Genomic DNA, 17,334 nt, shown 5'->3' with positions numbered 1-17,334 from the left:
CTGCAGAGGTAGCTCAAATGAATGTTGACAAGTACCTTGCAATTAATCTTAAGGATAATTCTGGAAACACCGAGTTTGAAAATTGCCTAACAACAGAGTCTGAAAGAATTTTTTTGAATTCGTATTATCGCATTGTTATACGAGGAAAGCGAGGTAGGGGTGTATATACCAATATTGTTGTCCCCAGACATGAAAAAGCATTTCGACTACTTTATTTCCTTACGAGACCAATTTGCAAACCAGAATAAATATATTTTTCATTCGGCTGGGCAAGGATTTTTAGATGTCACCAAAATTTTATACAAATATGCTGAAAAATGTGGCACAGATAACCCGAAATCAATTAGTGCAACTAAATTAAGAAAACACCTAGCAACTATAACCCAACTATTACATTTTGATGAGAAAGAACTGGAACAGCTGTCTCAGTTTATGGGGCATACATTAAAAACACACTTTAAAGTATATAGAATGTCTGATAATTTGTACCAAACAGCAAAAGTTTCGAAACTTTTATTATTGATGTCCGAAGGAGGTATAGAGCAATATAAGGGTAAGAATCTGGACGAGATTGAAATTGACTTGACCAATCCAATTATCGAAGAAGATCAAATTAAAGATAAAATAATTAGCTACAGAAACGATGACAGTGATGATATTACCAGCACGACAATACAGGTACCCAGTACAAGTAGTAAAATGAATTGTATAAAAATCCCAATTGTCAGACATAAATGGAGCATGGAACAAAAAAGACTGATTGCACAACATTTTAAAACTAATATTAAAGAAAAAAGACCCCTAAAAAATTTGAAGTCGAAGCTTTTCAAGAGCAGCAATCCGAAGAATTTCGAAAAATGAAATGGACCACCATTAAGGCCGTTGTTTTCAACATGTATAAGGGTACAATGTGACTTAAATATCTTTAAATATTCTAAAAGTTAACGTTTATTTGAGAATTATAATTTTAATTTAGTTATGTTTCTGACTTTTGAAATAAATACATAATTTTGGTTTTGATTCCTACTGACCTTTTAAATGTACCTACTTTAAATAATATTTTGGTATTAGAATAGGAAATTGAAAGCAATTTTTGGAAATTTAGGAAATTGAAGTTAAAAAAAAACCTCAAATACATTGAAATCAGAAATTGAGGCGGCAATAAAAAAGCTAAAATTAACAAAAAAAGCAGAAGGGGAAGATGGAATAAGAGCAGAAACACTCAAAGAAATGGAAGAATTAGGGACGAAAGTAATGCTTAGAATTTGCAGTGAGTTCTGGAATACCGGAAAGTGGCCAAATGACTGGAATAAACTCACGTTTATTCCCATAATAATATAAAAAAGGTTCTCCGACAGACTACAGTAATTACCGTTCAGTAGCATTGATATTTCACGCGAGCAAAGTACTTCTAACCGTCATCAATAAAAGACTAAAATCAATTCTTTTACCACATATTCCCCATGAACAATGCGGATTCGTCCAAGGTAGAGTAACAAGAGAACACACTCTTAATATTCGTTAAATTATCGGAAAATCTCTATAGTTTAACATAGAAACATATTTGTGCTTTTTTGACTACTCCAAGGCCTTCGATAAAGTAAAATGAGATAAAATGTGGAATGTACTTAGAGAAATGCATGTACATAGAGAAACTTAACGTATTTATTAAACAAACTTTATCTAAATAACACCGCTAATGTAAGAGTCAATAATATGGTTTATTATAATATATTTATTATAATTCAAGTGAAGGATGCGAAGACGAGATCCGTAGACGCATCACAATGGCCAGATCGGCAACAACCAAACTCACAAAAATACCGAAGAACACTGACATTACAAAAAACACAAAATTACGCTTTGCTCGAGCATTAATATTTCCTATCGCCACCTACACTTCAGATACTTGGACCATCAAAAAAGCAGATTCGAAGCATATAATGGCGTTTGCAATGTGGGTCTACCGTAGAATGTTACGCATACTATGGACCGCGCATCGCACAAATAATTAAATACTAGCAGAACTTAATATAAAAACTAGACTACCACTATCAACCAAAATATACTAAGATATTTTGGATTTATATGTAACTAGAAAAAGAGAAGGCATGGAACGAATGATAGTTGAATAAGGCAACGTTACGGGCAAAATATCCAGAGGAAGATCTCCAGTACGATGATCGGACCAAATAAAGGACATGACTGATTACTCACTCTCCGAAGCAGAACAGCACGCACAGGAGAGAGATAATTGGCAGAAATGAACAAACAAATTACATGACGCCACTACATCCTTACGAAGGAGAAAATATAGAGGAGGAGGACATACCAAAACTCTATAAATTCTCTTATGAACATTTACACTCATCATATTCTTATTTATATTAACACAGAAATCAATACACAGGTTTTTTGTTATACGAAGTCGATAAAATAAGTTTGGCAGTAAGTAACACAGCAGTGGCCTGGGTTTATACTATTGGATACAAAATTTTGTATACCCTGATCTGACTTTGTAAGGAAAGTCAATTGGACTGGGATGGTCTCTATTTTTAGGTCGATATACAAAACTTGTATGGATGAAAAAATCAATTGTATATTGTGATTTCCATGTGCAACATACCTCATTTGAATATTTATACACCGAAATTTTTTGTCTATCTATATTAGAAAGTGGAATTGAAAGTGTAAATTGGAATTTTATCAGCCCATAGAACAGGCGGGTTTTAGAAAAGGCTATGGAACAAACGATCACCTACTGGTAATAAAAAATCTTATAGAAAAATGCACTGAATATAATAAACCACTAGCTTTAATATTTGTCGACTATGAAAAGGCATTCGCCACCGTAAACCAACAAAAAATGTTGGAAGCCTTGACAGAATGCCGAATTGACTATCGGTATATAAATATAATTAAACATATATACCAAAACGCAACAGCCAGTGTTAGAGTGGGTGATCGTCAAACCCAGAAATTCCCGATACAACGTGGAGTACGCCAGGGGGACACCATATCGCCGAAACTGTTCACTACGCTTTTGGAATATATATGTAAAAGGGCAAAACTAACCGACAAGGGCATAAACATAAACGGAGAAAAGCTTAGCCATCTAAGGTTTGCAGATGATATTGTACTAATAGCTGATAGGATAGATGAGGCCAAAGAATTTTTAAATCTGCTCTACCTTTCCTCGCTAGAAGGGGGATTGAAAATAAATATATCTAAAACCCAGATGATGACAAATCTTGTAGTCAGCGAAGATATATGCGTAGGAACAAGATCCATAGACCAGGTAATGGCCTATAAATACCTAGGTCATGAGATTCGCATAGGAAAAGATAACCAAACCGTTTAGCTTCTCCGTCGTATAAGACTGACTTGGGCAGCCTTCGGCAAGCTGAACCATATTTTCAAATCGTCTGATATACCAATATGCCTTAAAAGAAAAACGTTTAATCAGTGTGTTTTGCCAGTGTTAACTTACGGTGCCGAAACGTTGACCATGACAAGGAGAACAGTTCAAAAGATCCGTGTGTGTCAAAGGGCGATGGAGCGGGCTATGTTGGGCGTTTCACTACGAGACAAGATCCCAAATCGCCAGCTACGACAAAAAACAGGAGTGGCTGATGCAGTAGAGAGAGTAGCAACACTAAAATGGAACTGGGCAGGTCACGTGGCTCGAATGACAGACAATAGATGGACAAAGCGGATACTAGAATGGAGACCAAGAGATGATGCCTACCGAAGTAGAGGTCGTCCACCAACACGTTGGACTGACGATCTAAAACGTTGTCATAGGAATTGGATGCAAGAGGCACAAGATCGAAATAGATGGAAAATTATGAGGGAGATCTATGTCCAGCAGTGGATAAGCGAAGATTGAATGATGATGATTAGAAAGTGGTGGCCCGGGATGATACGTAGGACCGATTGGCCTGGTTTTGTACTAGATATGTATATTATACGATTTCGATTATAAGATTATAAGATTTCGATTTTAAGGAGCGGATGGGGGCGATAGTTTTTGCTTTTTCGAAATCTATTTTGTGGCCTGTTTGAATATGATGTTGGGCTAGGGCTGAAGTAGTATCGGAATGTTTGACAGATATAGAATGTTCGTAAATACGGTTATGGATTCGTCGGTTTGTCTGTCCGACGTATGTACGTGGGCAACTGGAACAGGGTATCTCGTAGAAACCATGGTCTTCATTAGGGATTTGGTCTTTTACGGATCTGACGAGATTGGACAACTTGGAGTGGGTAGTGAAGATGGTTTTGATATTTAGAGGAAGAGTTCTACTGATCTTGTCAGTGACACCTTTAATAAAAGGTAGAAAGATTTTGGGTTGATCCGGCGGCAATGTTTCTTTTTTGGATGGAATGGGGTTTAGATGTTTTTGAATGCTCTTATTGATTTGGGTTTTGTGGTAGCCGTTTTGTAAGAGTGTTTGCCTTATTGAATTAATTTCGGATGACCTATGATTGTTGTCGCTAAGTCTTATGGAACGAGAAATGAGAGTGTTGACAACTGAATTGAGTTGGGCGGGGTGATGATGTGACTGGGCATTAAGATATCGGTTTGTATGAGTGGGTTTCCGGTACACGGAATAGGAAAAACTGTGAGGTAAGTTTTTCTGAATAAGAACATCAAGGAATGGCAAAGACGCTTCAGACTCAACTTCCATCGTGAATTGAATACTAGGATGTATTCCATTCAGGTGGAAGAGGAAGAGATCTAACGCGTCTTTACCATGAGGCCAAATGACAAAAGTGTCATCAACATACCGTAACCAGCGAGTATAAAAGCAGCCACACAGGGTAAGACCGGTTGTCACTCGACACCGAGGAGTAGGCAGATTGAGACCTCAGTGCTGAGAGACAGTTCTTGCAATACAGAACACAATACTGGAGCGTCTCGAGTGAGGGGAGTAGGCAGATTGAGACCCCGAACTCGAACCGAACCGTATCACTCTTGATAATGGCTCCAAAATGGGTGCCGAAATGTCGAGTAATAAATTCTCAACGCATTTCTTCCCGAGAACTAAGTAATTTTCATTCATCTGACCGCGGAAATTTATCCGAACATATATATATATATATATATATATATATATATATATATATATATATATATATACACTCAGGTGCAAAAAAATCGATCCATGGGTAATATTTGCTGAAAAAAGAAAACGTTTGAAGATATTAGTTTTAAATCAGGTATATATGTAAAAGTATATGTTGATTAAAATAATTTTTACAGATTATCCAAAAAAAATCATTTATTTATAGAGACATACGCCAAAACTCAAAAATACAATAGTATTCAAAACTTTCTGAAATTAAGAAAAACATTGATAATAAATCAATATCTAGTGTTTCCCTCTTGGGCCCTTATAACAGCCTGTACACGTCTAGGCATTGAGGTAATTAACCTCTGGATATCAAATTGATCCAATTGGTCACAAATTTCTTGAAGAGCCGCTGTAAGTTCAGCCAAGTTGTTTGGACGGGGTACTGGTGCTCGAAGACGTCTTCCCATCATATCCCATAGGTGTTTTATGAGATTGAGATCGGGACTGCAGGCTGGCCAGTTCATACGGACAATTCCCACCTCCTCTATATATTGTTTGACGATTCTAGCACGGTGAGGACGCGCGTTGTCGTCCATAAAAATAAAATTAGGTCCAATGAAAGGAGCAAAAGGTACCACATGCTGATTCTGCCATAACCCCCCGATAACTTATTCTTTCCGCAATATTACATTGAAAATATCGCTCTCCGTGTCTTCTCCAAACTCTTTTTCGGCCATCTGGTGACCTTAGACAAAATCTAGACTTATCTGAGAAAATACATTGCCCCAATCTGCATCACTCCAGTTTTCATGTTCTCTTGCAAAAGCAAGGCGAGCTCTGCGATGTTCTATGGATAGTATTGGAGATAGGGCTGGCCTTCTGGATAATAAATTACCTTCTACAAGTCGTCGACGAACTGTCCATCTGCTTACATCCACATTTCTCACTTCGCTCAGACGATTTGCCAGTTCAACTGAAGTTAGGTGCCGATTTTTCAAACATGATGAGACCAGAAATCGATCATCTCTTTAGGATGTTACCCTTCTACGACCTGATCCTGGTCTTCTTGTGAAGTTACCAGTGTCGCTAAAACGCCGAACTGCTCTTTGAACCGAAGATCGACTAACACTCAACATTTCAGCTGCATAATATTGGCTACGACCATCTTGAACTAAAGTCACCGCCCTTGCAGCATCTGTTGGAGTTAGAGACATTTAGGAAGGATAATTAAATAAAAATATAACACGTTTTGAAAATAAAATCACTACACTAGTAGGGTTGTTAAATTAAAAACATTCATTCATTAACAACATTCAATAAATATCTACTTGCTTCAGACCCTTTTTGACAAAAAACCTGAAATACCAATTTGTTTTAAGAAATATAAAAAGTAATATTAAAAATATTATTTTATTTCTCGTATACGAGGGTGCACCTAAATTTACATACGTAATTTAATGTCTCTAACATTATATAACTTCAAATAAATAAGAAATAAGGAATGGATCGATTTTTTGCACCTGAGTGTATATATATATATATATATATATATATATATATATATATATATATATATATATATATATATATATATATATATATATATATATATATATTTCTGGGTGTTGAGGGATCGGCATAACCTGTTATGAAGATCTTGTATTCTATAACCTGTTACGTCGTATTCATGCATCCCAATACTATCCTACATGTCACATTTAGCGCAGTATCCACTTGTTTTGTGTGGGTAGATCTGTTCCAAATGTGACACGCATATTCAGCAGTTGAAAAACACATTGCCTATTGCCGTTGGTCTTAAGACGTCAGGACATGCACCCCAGTTACTTCCCTTTAGTTTCCTAAGTATGCTGTTCTTATTTGTTACTTTCAATTACTTGAAACGCAGTGCTGCTAAGTATATACTTTTGTAACTAAGCTATATAACGACAACTAAACTAAATCATAATATTGTAGAATTTTGTAAATGATAAAAAATTTTGTATTTTATCATACAAATGGACTTATTCTATTTTTGATAATAGAAGTGGCAAAAAATTGAGTTTGTTAATTTAATTAAGCATCTTCTGTTTCACACGCTAAAATTTGTTTAGACTTATCTGGTTTTGTCGGTACTTTATTTGAACATATTTTAGTTTAATAAAGCCTTTAACTCACAATCGACAATATCAAAGCCAAAAAGTGATTAAGTGGAAGTGAGACAACCGAGTAAGGAAACCCAGAACAAATAGTATGTGGATGACTAACATTTTTTCAAATTTTGAGGTAATAGAGTTGTTTTATAATAGAAATAATAATAAAATATTTCCAGTGATGAGCCAAATTCATCTCAACAAAAAGATAGTAGTTTTCCTTTGGTAAAAATTTTGATGTAACTTAATATTTTACCGTGTACTATGTATAGGAGGGGTGTGTGGTGATTCTCTTGTGAAATCTCTTGAACCATATTCTCGACTGTATTTTAATGGTGGTGTCTGACTGGTTGGTGTCGGACTTCTAACTTCATATGTTTCTGGAGATGCTATGCTATCATTAGATACAGGAGAACAACCTCTAGTGTCTATTGTTAACTGAAAAAAAAAAAGATGACATTAACTGTTTTATTTCTTTACTAAATAACTTAACAGTGTTACGAGATTAGGCTAGGTCATTTTTTTAATGGGCCAATTAATTACAAATTATGTTTTTTAGTACCTAATATATTTTTATATACTAACCCCAATATATACATATAAATATATAATATTTATATCTCTACACTTCAATTTCGGAAAATTAAATTTAGTAAATACTTATATATCTTACGAAAGTAGTACTTAGTAATGAATTTTAATAGGAAACAATACATTATTATGTAATATTTATGTTTTCGTGTTGACAATCAGAGAATAGCTACAATATTCATTTATTCGTTTTATGCGGAAATATAAAACCGGAAAATATGCAAGAAACTATTGTAGTATAAGACGTAAAATAACATAATATTGTTAGACAACAGAACTCATGTCACGGTTGCATAGCGTCACCAGTATTATTAATTGCATAGCGTTACGAGCGTTAAACATATACTCTTTAAATTATCTTTAAGTTTCAATATACGCATAAGAATTCTTAGACGTTATGTCTTTAGTGTCCCCCTCTACGGAGTAGAAAGCTGGAGTATTACAGAAGATGTCATAAAGATGTCAAAGACACTTAAAATGTAGTGCTACCGACGTATGTTAAGGGTCTCAAATATACAGTTGGTACAATATAAATCCCGATGCACGAAATCCGCGTCATGGTTAGGGACGTCACATGATACCAACACAAAATATTTAAGTCTTAGGTCTTTTAGCCTTTAGCCAAGTACACTGGAATTACAACCACTAGACATATTTTTAAGATTACTATTAATGTAAACTTAAAGAAATACACCATAACACATACATTCATGTTTTAGCGTGTAGCTGCAGCTTTAAATTTATATATTTAAAATATAAGTTCTATCTCTCAGGCCGTAAAAACTAATACACCTCTAACATCACCACCCAAAAAACGTACTAAGCCTAAGAAAGTTACCAATACTGAAATAATAAATGTAAGCGAAATTCTTAATACAATTTACAGTATGTATGAACGAAGTAAGTATACTTTTCGTTAGATATCGTAAAGTGTATGAAGTTAAACAAATTTGTTTAACATGAAATCAAATTTAATTCTTTTCAGAAGAACATGTGACTTTAACCTTTTTATGGATTCAATTGAAGGAAAAAGAACTGTTTAGTGGTTATCGTATGTCATTTAGCATTGTACTGAAAGATATCGGTTTTAAATGACTAATAGATAATCCAAGGCGAGGACTGATGGAACGTCTCATATTGCCGTGAATAGAGCAGAATTTTTGAGATATCAAAAATATATACATAAAGATCTATACAAGTTTGATTTTATACATTGAAACTTAAATTTTTCAGAATGGAATATGTCCCTCATGGCAAGATGAGAATAAAAGAAGTGTGAAATTTATTATTAAAACTGATGGAAAACTTCTAAAGTCCTCTAAATCGACTTTATGGACTACCATGGAGAAATAAATCAAGAATTTTTTTATGCGATTTGAAAATCAACTATTAAAAAGTCTGTCTGAGCCATGCCTAATTATAATGGATAACGCTCCATATCATAGCATGTTAGAGAAAGCATCAAACATGTCTTCAATCAAGACTGAAAAATAAGTAATGAAAAAATTATTTATGAATATAAGATTACTTAATTCTGGTTTTCTATTTCTATTTTTGTTCTACTTTCCTTGCTTATAACTTTAAAACTATTTATTTTGGAGCAAAGTCGTAACAAAATAAAATACCGATAATTTAATTTTCTGTAAGATACGACTGGTTAAAAATGTTTTAATTTATTACCCTTAGTGCAAAACAACAATAAATACAATAAATATAAAATCCTTTATAATATAATAAAATAGTCCACCACATTTTATTGAAATCGATTTAATAGATTTCGCATAATAATTTTAGAATTAATTTTTTTTAAATTGAAATTATTTCAAATCCTGTACAACAAAAAGTAGATCATATAGAAGTTTGCCAATTTTTTTACATATAAAAGAGCGCTCCACCTATCCAATGTACTTTGTACAAGTAAATGATAATTTTTAATTCAATTCTACCAGTCTAGTTGTGGCCTTTGTACGAGGAAGTAGTTTTAATCGTTCGAAGCTCATTAACTTTATCTCTATATAAAGTGAAAAGTTTTGTGTGAAACAATTTTTGACTTAGAAAAATATAAAACTTTAGTGTATTTGAATTTATTTTACCCCCATTGGGGTTTACCGTTTGGATACGACAAGTGTTAATAAGTGTAAGATATATACAAAGTGTTAAATTATTAAAAACTTAATATGGATTATGCGGGAATACCTCCAGATAAACCTCCAGATATTAGCCGGATGGAGGAATATGTTAATATAGAAAAAATAAAATACAATATAAACAACACATGGGACGTTAACTCCAAAAACAACGGAGAAAATGTAAGTAGTAAAACTTCTAATAATTCTACAGAAAATTTAAGAGAACAATTTCTATATCAGAGGAGTCATACAGGTCCTTTTCATGTATATATAGAAAATATCAGTTCTGATTTTAAAGGTAAGATAAATGCTATCAAAATCGGTGATATTATACTATCAAATTTTTTGAATTTAGATAGCAAAATTGCTAGTATTGATTCAATCGGCAAGAATAGAATCAGAATTAAATTTAAAGACTATCAATCAGCCAACTTTTTAATCAATCAAAAAACTTGCTCATTATTTACAAACAACAATTTTGATGTTTACGTTCCAAAGTTTATACTACATCATCATCATATAACGGGGGTCCTACGGCGATTGCCGCTTCCCGCATTTCAGCCTCCATCTTTTCCTATCTCTCAATCTCCCTCTTCTAAGCCTCTAGATTGCATTGTTTTTGTAATTTCGGTTACATACTACAGTATACGGTTAGTTTATACTACATACACAGGGTATAATTAGAGATATAGATACTGAACTTTCTGAGGAATACATTAAAAATAAAATTAAACAATACGATATGCACTGTAAGTTGGAAGTAGTTTCGGTTAGAAGAATAAATAGAAAGGTAGAAAAACATATCGAAGATAAAACAGTAATAGACAAGGTTCCAACCAAATCATGTATTGTAAATTTTAAAGTACAAATTCTTCCAAAATATGTCATAATTAATAAAGTAATTAAAGAAGTCGAACCTTATGTTCAAAAAGTTTTATTATGTTTCTCTTGCCTTCGTTTTGGACACCTTGGATCTCAATGCAAAGCACGTGCCAGGTGCAATAAATGTCATGATTTTCATAACACAAAAGATTGTACAGTAAATATATATATATATATATATATATATATATATATATATATATATATATATATATATATATATATATATATATATATATATATATATATATATATATATATATATATATATATATATATACTCCTGCCTGTTTCAGCTGTCAAGGTATTCATTTTACGACACACCTAAGTGCATGCCCTGAGTTCTCTAGGCAAAAACAAATCAAGAATACTATGCCATCATTAAATCTAAGTTTCTTTGATACCTGTAAACAAATACCCAAAATCTCATATACCAATACCGCCGCCAGACATAATAGTTTTTCCTTGCCAACCAACTCTAAGACCAATGATCAGCCCTATTAAGTAACTCCAAATCAAACTGGTTCGTTCGCAAAAAAGTTCTTTTCACAAATGTTCTATACCAGAAGTAGTCCAGAAAAATCAAATTTAAAGCGACAACGTCCAAGTTCTTCCGATCCTTTGGAATCAGCTAGAAAAGAAATAATTTCCCCAATAAATATCCCTAGAAAAAAAGGTGGTATTTATAATACCTCTAAATATACAGAGAATAGAAATACAACAAATTTGCAGACACAAGGAGTATCATCAGATTTAAATAATGTAATTTTAGAATTGGTTCTTAATATAATTAGTTCATTAAAATTCACCGAAAATTTAGATACATAAAAACAGAGATTATACAAAAAATCAATAAATACTTAAGTACGGCATCGATCTTGCAAGAAGACTTATTTGGACAAACGTCATCTTCTCAGACATAACTAGCCCTATAATTTTTTTACAATGGAACTGCCGCTCAGCAATTTCTAATAAACCAAATTTAGAAGCCTTAGTTATTAAAAAAAAATGTGTATGTGGCCATGTTATCAGAACATGGTTTAAACCAGGAAAATTTTATAACTTCTCTGGTTATAATTGCTTTAGATCTGATCGCCCAGATGGCTATGGAGGTCCAGCAATTTTAATTAAAGATAAAATAATTGCAGAAGAAATAAATTTATTAAATAATTATAATTTAACTTACACATGCATGGCTTGTAAACTTTCTTGTATCAATAAACCTATACATATAATATCCATATACAAAGATCCACGTATTAGAGTAATAGTTGAAGAATGCGAAACTAATGATACTCACGGTAAAGTTTTATTAGAGGCGATAGAACAATGTAATCTATTATACTTAAATGATGGTTCTCCAACTATTGCACTAAGTTCCAGTCCATCAGCAATCGACATAACAATTTGCACCCAGGACATTATATCTAAATTAACTTAGTCTGTTATTCAAGATCCACATGGTTCTGACTATCTATCATTGACCATCGCCTTGGAAAATTCCAAACGAGCAACACCACAAGTTAACAATACACAAAAATGATGGAATATAAATAAAGCAAATTGGAATTTGTATTCATCCAACTTTTCTTCAGAAAAACTTTCTCAAACTTATGAGGAATTAGTTAATGAAATAAACAGATGCGCATCCATTGCTATTCCAAAAGTATCAAAAAATAAAAAATATCCTACAGAAAAGATTCCGGAACCATGGTGGGATAATAACTGTGAAACAGCTGCAAATAACCGTAAAACAGCATATAGACGTTATAAAACAAATCCCAATATTCATAATTTAATTGAATATAAAAAATTGGATGCATTAGCAAAGAAAATTTTTAAAATTAGAAAAAAACAAAGTTGGATAAACTACTGCGAAAGCCTTAACTCCCACAGTCCAATCAGCGACGTCTGGAAGAAAGTACATCGCTACAAAAACCGAAAGCAGTCCAATAAACTCCCGATAAACTACGAAGCTGCATGGATAGAAGATTCCCCCTTTAAAATTTCAAATCCTTGAGTACCAAATCTAATAAACGAAGCTACAGTCACCGTTTCCAGAGAATACTCCAATCTAGAAAAACCATTTGAATTGTGGGAATTAAATTATGGACTCAAACAAAATAATAGTTCATCTCCAAGGATGGACTGTATATCATTATTACAAATTTTTAACAATATAGGCAAAATGAAAATTGAATTCCCAAAACATGGAAGGACTATATTGTATTGCCTATAAAGAAGCCAGGAATGCCAGATAACAACGTTGAGTATTACAGTCCTATATCTTTTAAGTTCTTGTATACTAAAAACTCTAGAGAGATTAATCAAAAATCGACTTGAATCCGAAGATATCCTTCCCAAATCTCAACATGGCTTCCGGAAATCCAGGTCTACAAAAGATCCTCTCACTTCACTAGTTTCTTCTGTTCAGGTCAATTTCACAAATCAAGAATCAACAGCTGCAGATTTACAGATGTAACCTCTGCATTTGATAACATAAATTTATATATTCTACATAAGAAATTGTTATATCTTGGAATGTCAGTTAAAATTTCGGATTTCATTATATCCTTGTAGAAGAATAGATGGACTTACTTAAAAATAAATGAGAAACTTTTGGTGCCAAGGCTAACGAATATAGGTATACCACAGGGTAGTATTTTAAGCCCACTTCTTTTTTCATTGTACAATATAGATCTAGAACAGATAGTACCTCCACACCCTAATATAGTAATGGGCGAAATGACTCATTTGAATGTTTCGAATCATTTGAATTAACTCACTGTGATGTTTCAAAACAATGATGCGAAACATTGAAACAATTGACACATTTTACCCGATACCATCGAGATATTCTAACTCGATGTCCGATACTATAACTTCATATGTTTCGTATCATAACATTCATTGTCGGCCGCTATGCAAAGATACAATATTTCGTGCAGATTAATTTTCTGTAAGGCATGTGACAGCAATGTGATTGTTAAAGTATTGTTATGAGGATTGTTGAACGATTAGGGATTTGAGCTTGCTAAGCATAAATTTATTGTTTTAGGTGTAGGTTAGATATGTTTAGTCTGGTTTTATTTAATTAGGTTTTTTTTTCTCAGTAGTATAGATTTTCATTACCATTTTTAAATGAATACTTATCATTATCAGATATGACACGTACTGACTCGATGTTTCGAAACAGTAACCGTTTAATGTATCGAAACATTATGTGACTCAATTCATTGCTTCGAAACATCGACTCACTAGCCAACACTACTCTAATATATTACAGTTTGCAGATGATGTGTTGTATACCTCCCATACTACCCTAGACATTTGTAGGCGTCAACTCGAATCTACACTAGATTGTATAAAAAAATATTACCATTCTCTAGGCTTATCAATATCAACTACAAAGAATGAAATTTGTTGTTTTTTCCAAAAAACGCCAAACTCCTCAAGGTAACTTCAAATTAGGAAAAATATAATTCCCAATCAAAAATTGTGTAAAATATCTAGGCACATATTTGGATCGTAAACTGTTATGGAAGGATCAAATTCGTTCTATTATAAGAAAATCGGAAAACTCCATGAATATCCTTCGAGCATTTTGTAAAACCAGTTGGGGAGCTGACCCGAATATTGCATTGCTATTCTATCGCTCAATGATTCGACCAATTTTCGACTATAGTTGTCATTTATATGGGTCTGCTTCAACAGGACATCTTAATAAAATTGAAATCCAAAATAATAAATGTTTGAAGATATGTCTTGGTTACTTAAAATCTACTCCTATTACTATTATTGAAATTGAAGCTAAAGAGCCACTACGCAGACAGTTTTGTACAGATAAGTTTGTAGCTAGAGCTATATCAAAAAAATTCAGCTATTTAAAAAATATTCGTAACTTGAATATATTAGACTTAAGCCACAAATATTGGCGTAACAAAAAGACTCCCATTTACGTTGAAAGTTATAGGAAATTGACAATATCTGAAGAACAATTGTATCAAAATAAAATACCACCAATTTATACTCAACCTCCTAAGATTCTCTTCTCCAAGGTAATAGAAACATATATGGATTCAAACCTTCCAGGAAGTATGATCAACAAAACAATTAAAGATAAGTGGCCTGCATTTCAATATATTTTTACTGACGGCTCTAAAATTCAAAATAAAACGGGTTGTGCAATAGATCACTGGAATTCTGATTACAAAGAATTGTGGACAAACTCACTTCTATCAAAACCACAAAAAACCTAAACCATATTGAGATAGAAATAAAGAGGTTACATTATGATATTATTTCCGCAGGTAGCTCGATTATTATTTGTAGGGTAAAAGGACACTGGAATATTAGGAAATGAAGAAGTCGACAAATTAGCTAAATCTGCTGCTTTAACCAAACATAATATAAACAACATACTTCTACCAGTAACAGACATAGATAATATCAGTAGAAACAATTGCAAAAAAAGATGGCAACGTTTATACAACCAAAGTACAACTGGAATAAACTTTAGAACTTGCCAACCAATAATTCCCAATGAGAGATGGTTTAAATATGAGACAAATAGTTTATTTATAAAAACAATAAACAGAAAAGATCAAACCACGCATTCACCCCTGCATACAAACACAGCATAGGTATCACTGATAGCCCATATTGCTCCCGTGGTAAAGTGGGAGATCTACAGCACCTTATATTGGAGTGTGGACAGTACAGACAAAGTATCAAAATGATGTATGAAAAACTAATTGAGCTAAATTGTCCATTGCCTGTCAATTTGAATACATAACATCCTGTAAATTTAAATTATAAGTAGTTTTAGGTATTAAAATTAAAAATTGTAAATATATCAAAAATTGAATGTGTATACGAACATATTACTCTCTGTAAATTTAGATTATAAATAGGCTTAGGTAATAAAATCAAAAATTGTAACTACCACAAATAGTCTGGCTAATTGGCTATGCCAAAGCCATTATACAATAAAAAAAAATTCAATTCTATAAATTAAATCAAATAGAATAAAATTATATTGTTGTTAAGTTCATTGTTATTAATGTATCATAAAAAAATATTAAAAAAAAATTAATTTGTTTAACTAAATCTTTATAAATCTAAATAATTATACATATTTCAAATGAGAATATTTGTATTTAGAGCGTTAAAAGGTAAGATATAGAATATATATAAATGTACGAGTTTAGGAACAAAAAGTTATTGTAAAATATGTTAAAAACACTAACATACCATTGCAAGAATTCCAAGCATCTGTAAAGTTAACATTAACCTCAACATACTTTTTATATAAGGACGAAATATACCAACAAATGTATGGATGTGCAATGGGTGCGAGTATTTCTAGTGTCATTGCTCAACTGGTTCTGGAAGATTTAGAAGAATCTGTCATGAGTCATTTAGATTTTAATGTACCATTCTTCTACCGCTATATCGATGAATTACCGAAATAAAATGAACGAAATTTTAGATAATTTTAACAGTTATCATCCAGAACTAAAGTTTACTATAGAAATTGAACAAAAAAACAAAATAAATTTTCTGGAATCACCGCATTAATAACACAGTTAAAACCATGTGGTTTACAAAAGAAACATGGTCTTTACGATATATCAACTATAAATAGCATAATCCATTCTCCCATAAGAAGTCTGTGCTGATAGATCTATAAAACTAACACATCCAGAATACAGACCAACTGCAGCAAAAAAAAAAAAAAAAACAAAAAATGCCCTTCTACATAATGCATATTCTGAACACCTAATCGAAACTATTTTCAAATCGAGACTAAATAAATTTTACAACAATACAAATAAAAATAAACCCAACAGTATCAAGACTATGTATATAACTCTTCCATATGAAGGGGTCAGAAGCAAAACCGCCTAAGTAGCATAATACACATTTTGAGAAATAAAGCATCAAAGTTTTTGCTCCTTTAAAAATTCTGGATGTTCAAAATTAAAAATTTTAAAGTACTAAACAATTCAAAATAAGTATAAAATTTTAAAGATACTTCTGGTGAGAAATTTTAAAAATTTTTTTGCCTCTTTCGACAAAAAAATGCACTTAGGTTGTTTTACCTTTAAGCAAAAATGGCTTTATAATACACAAAAAGAACTAAACAAAAGCTTAATTTTCAATTAATATTTATTTTTTCTTAAAAAAAAAAAACGAAAATGTTACTCTTTTAGAACACTAGAGTTACTCATAATCTGAGAAAAAAATCTATGTAGTCTTGTTCGTTGTTGGCATCTTCTTTGGAAGACTTAACAGCAGTGCTTCCTTTTTTCCTTGCTTTTCTGCTGCTTTGAATCATGCGGCAAATCATTATAAAATTGATGGTAAATGGGGTGTATGAACTCTAGCAGCTGTTAAAAATTTTCCCATTTTTGATACTTAACTTGTCTCGTACTTCTTTTTTCGTCTTCAATTGATGATGAGATTAAGTTTACCAATCGATCGCATTTATTACAAGTTTAT

The 17,334-nt window shown here is 32.4% G+C and overlaps 1 protein-coding gene across 4 annotated transcripts in view; it reads right to left on the bottom strand.

Annotated features, from left to right (window-relative positions):
- Cdk12 (Cyclin-dependent kinase 12) overlaps nt 1-17,334 on the bottom strand; it is a 446,209-nt gene that overhangs the window by 337,302 nt on the left and 91,573 nt on the right. For all 4 annotated transcript variants that reach the window (XM_072523219.1, XM_072523221.1, XM_072523220.1 and 1 more), the window contains exon 5: nt 7,485-7,666. In XM_072523219.1, the coding sequence (XP_072379320.1) occupies nt 7,485-7,666 (182 nt within the window). The remainder of the gene's footprint in view (nt 1-7,484; nt 7,667-17,334) is intronic.

This window comes from Diabrotica undecimpunctata, chromosome 2 (genome assembly GCF_040954645.1).
Source record: "Diabrotica undecimpunctata isolate CICGRU chromosome 2, icDiaUnde3, whole genome shotgun sequence".
In the NCBI taxonomy this organism is placed as follows: domain Eukaryota; kingdom Metazoa; phylum Arthropoda; class Insecta; order Coleoptera; family Chrysomelidae; genus Diabrotica; species Diabrotica undecimpunctata.
The sequence above is the reverse complement of the archived record's forward strand: the minus strand, read 5'-3'. Positions and strand labels throughout refer to the sequence as shown.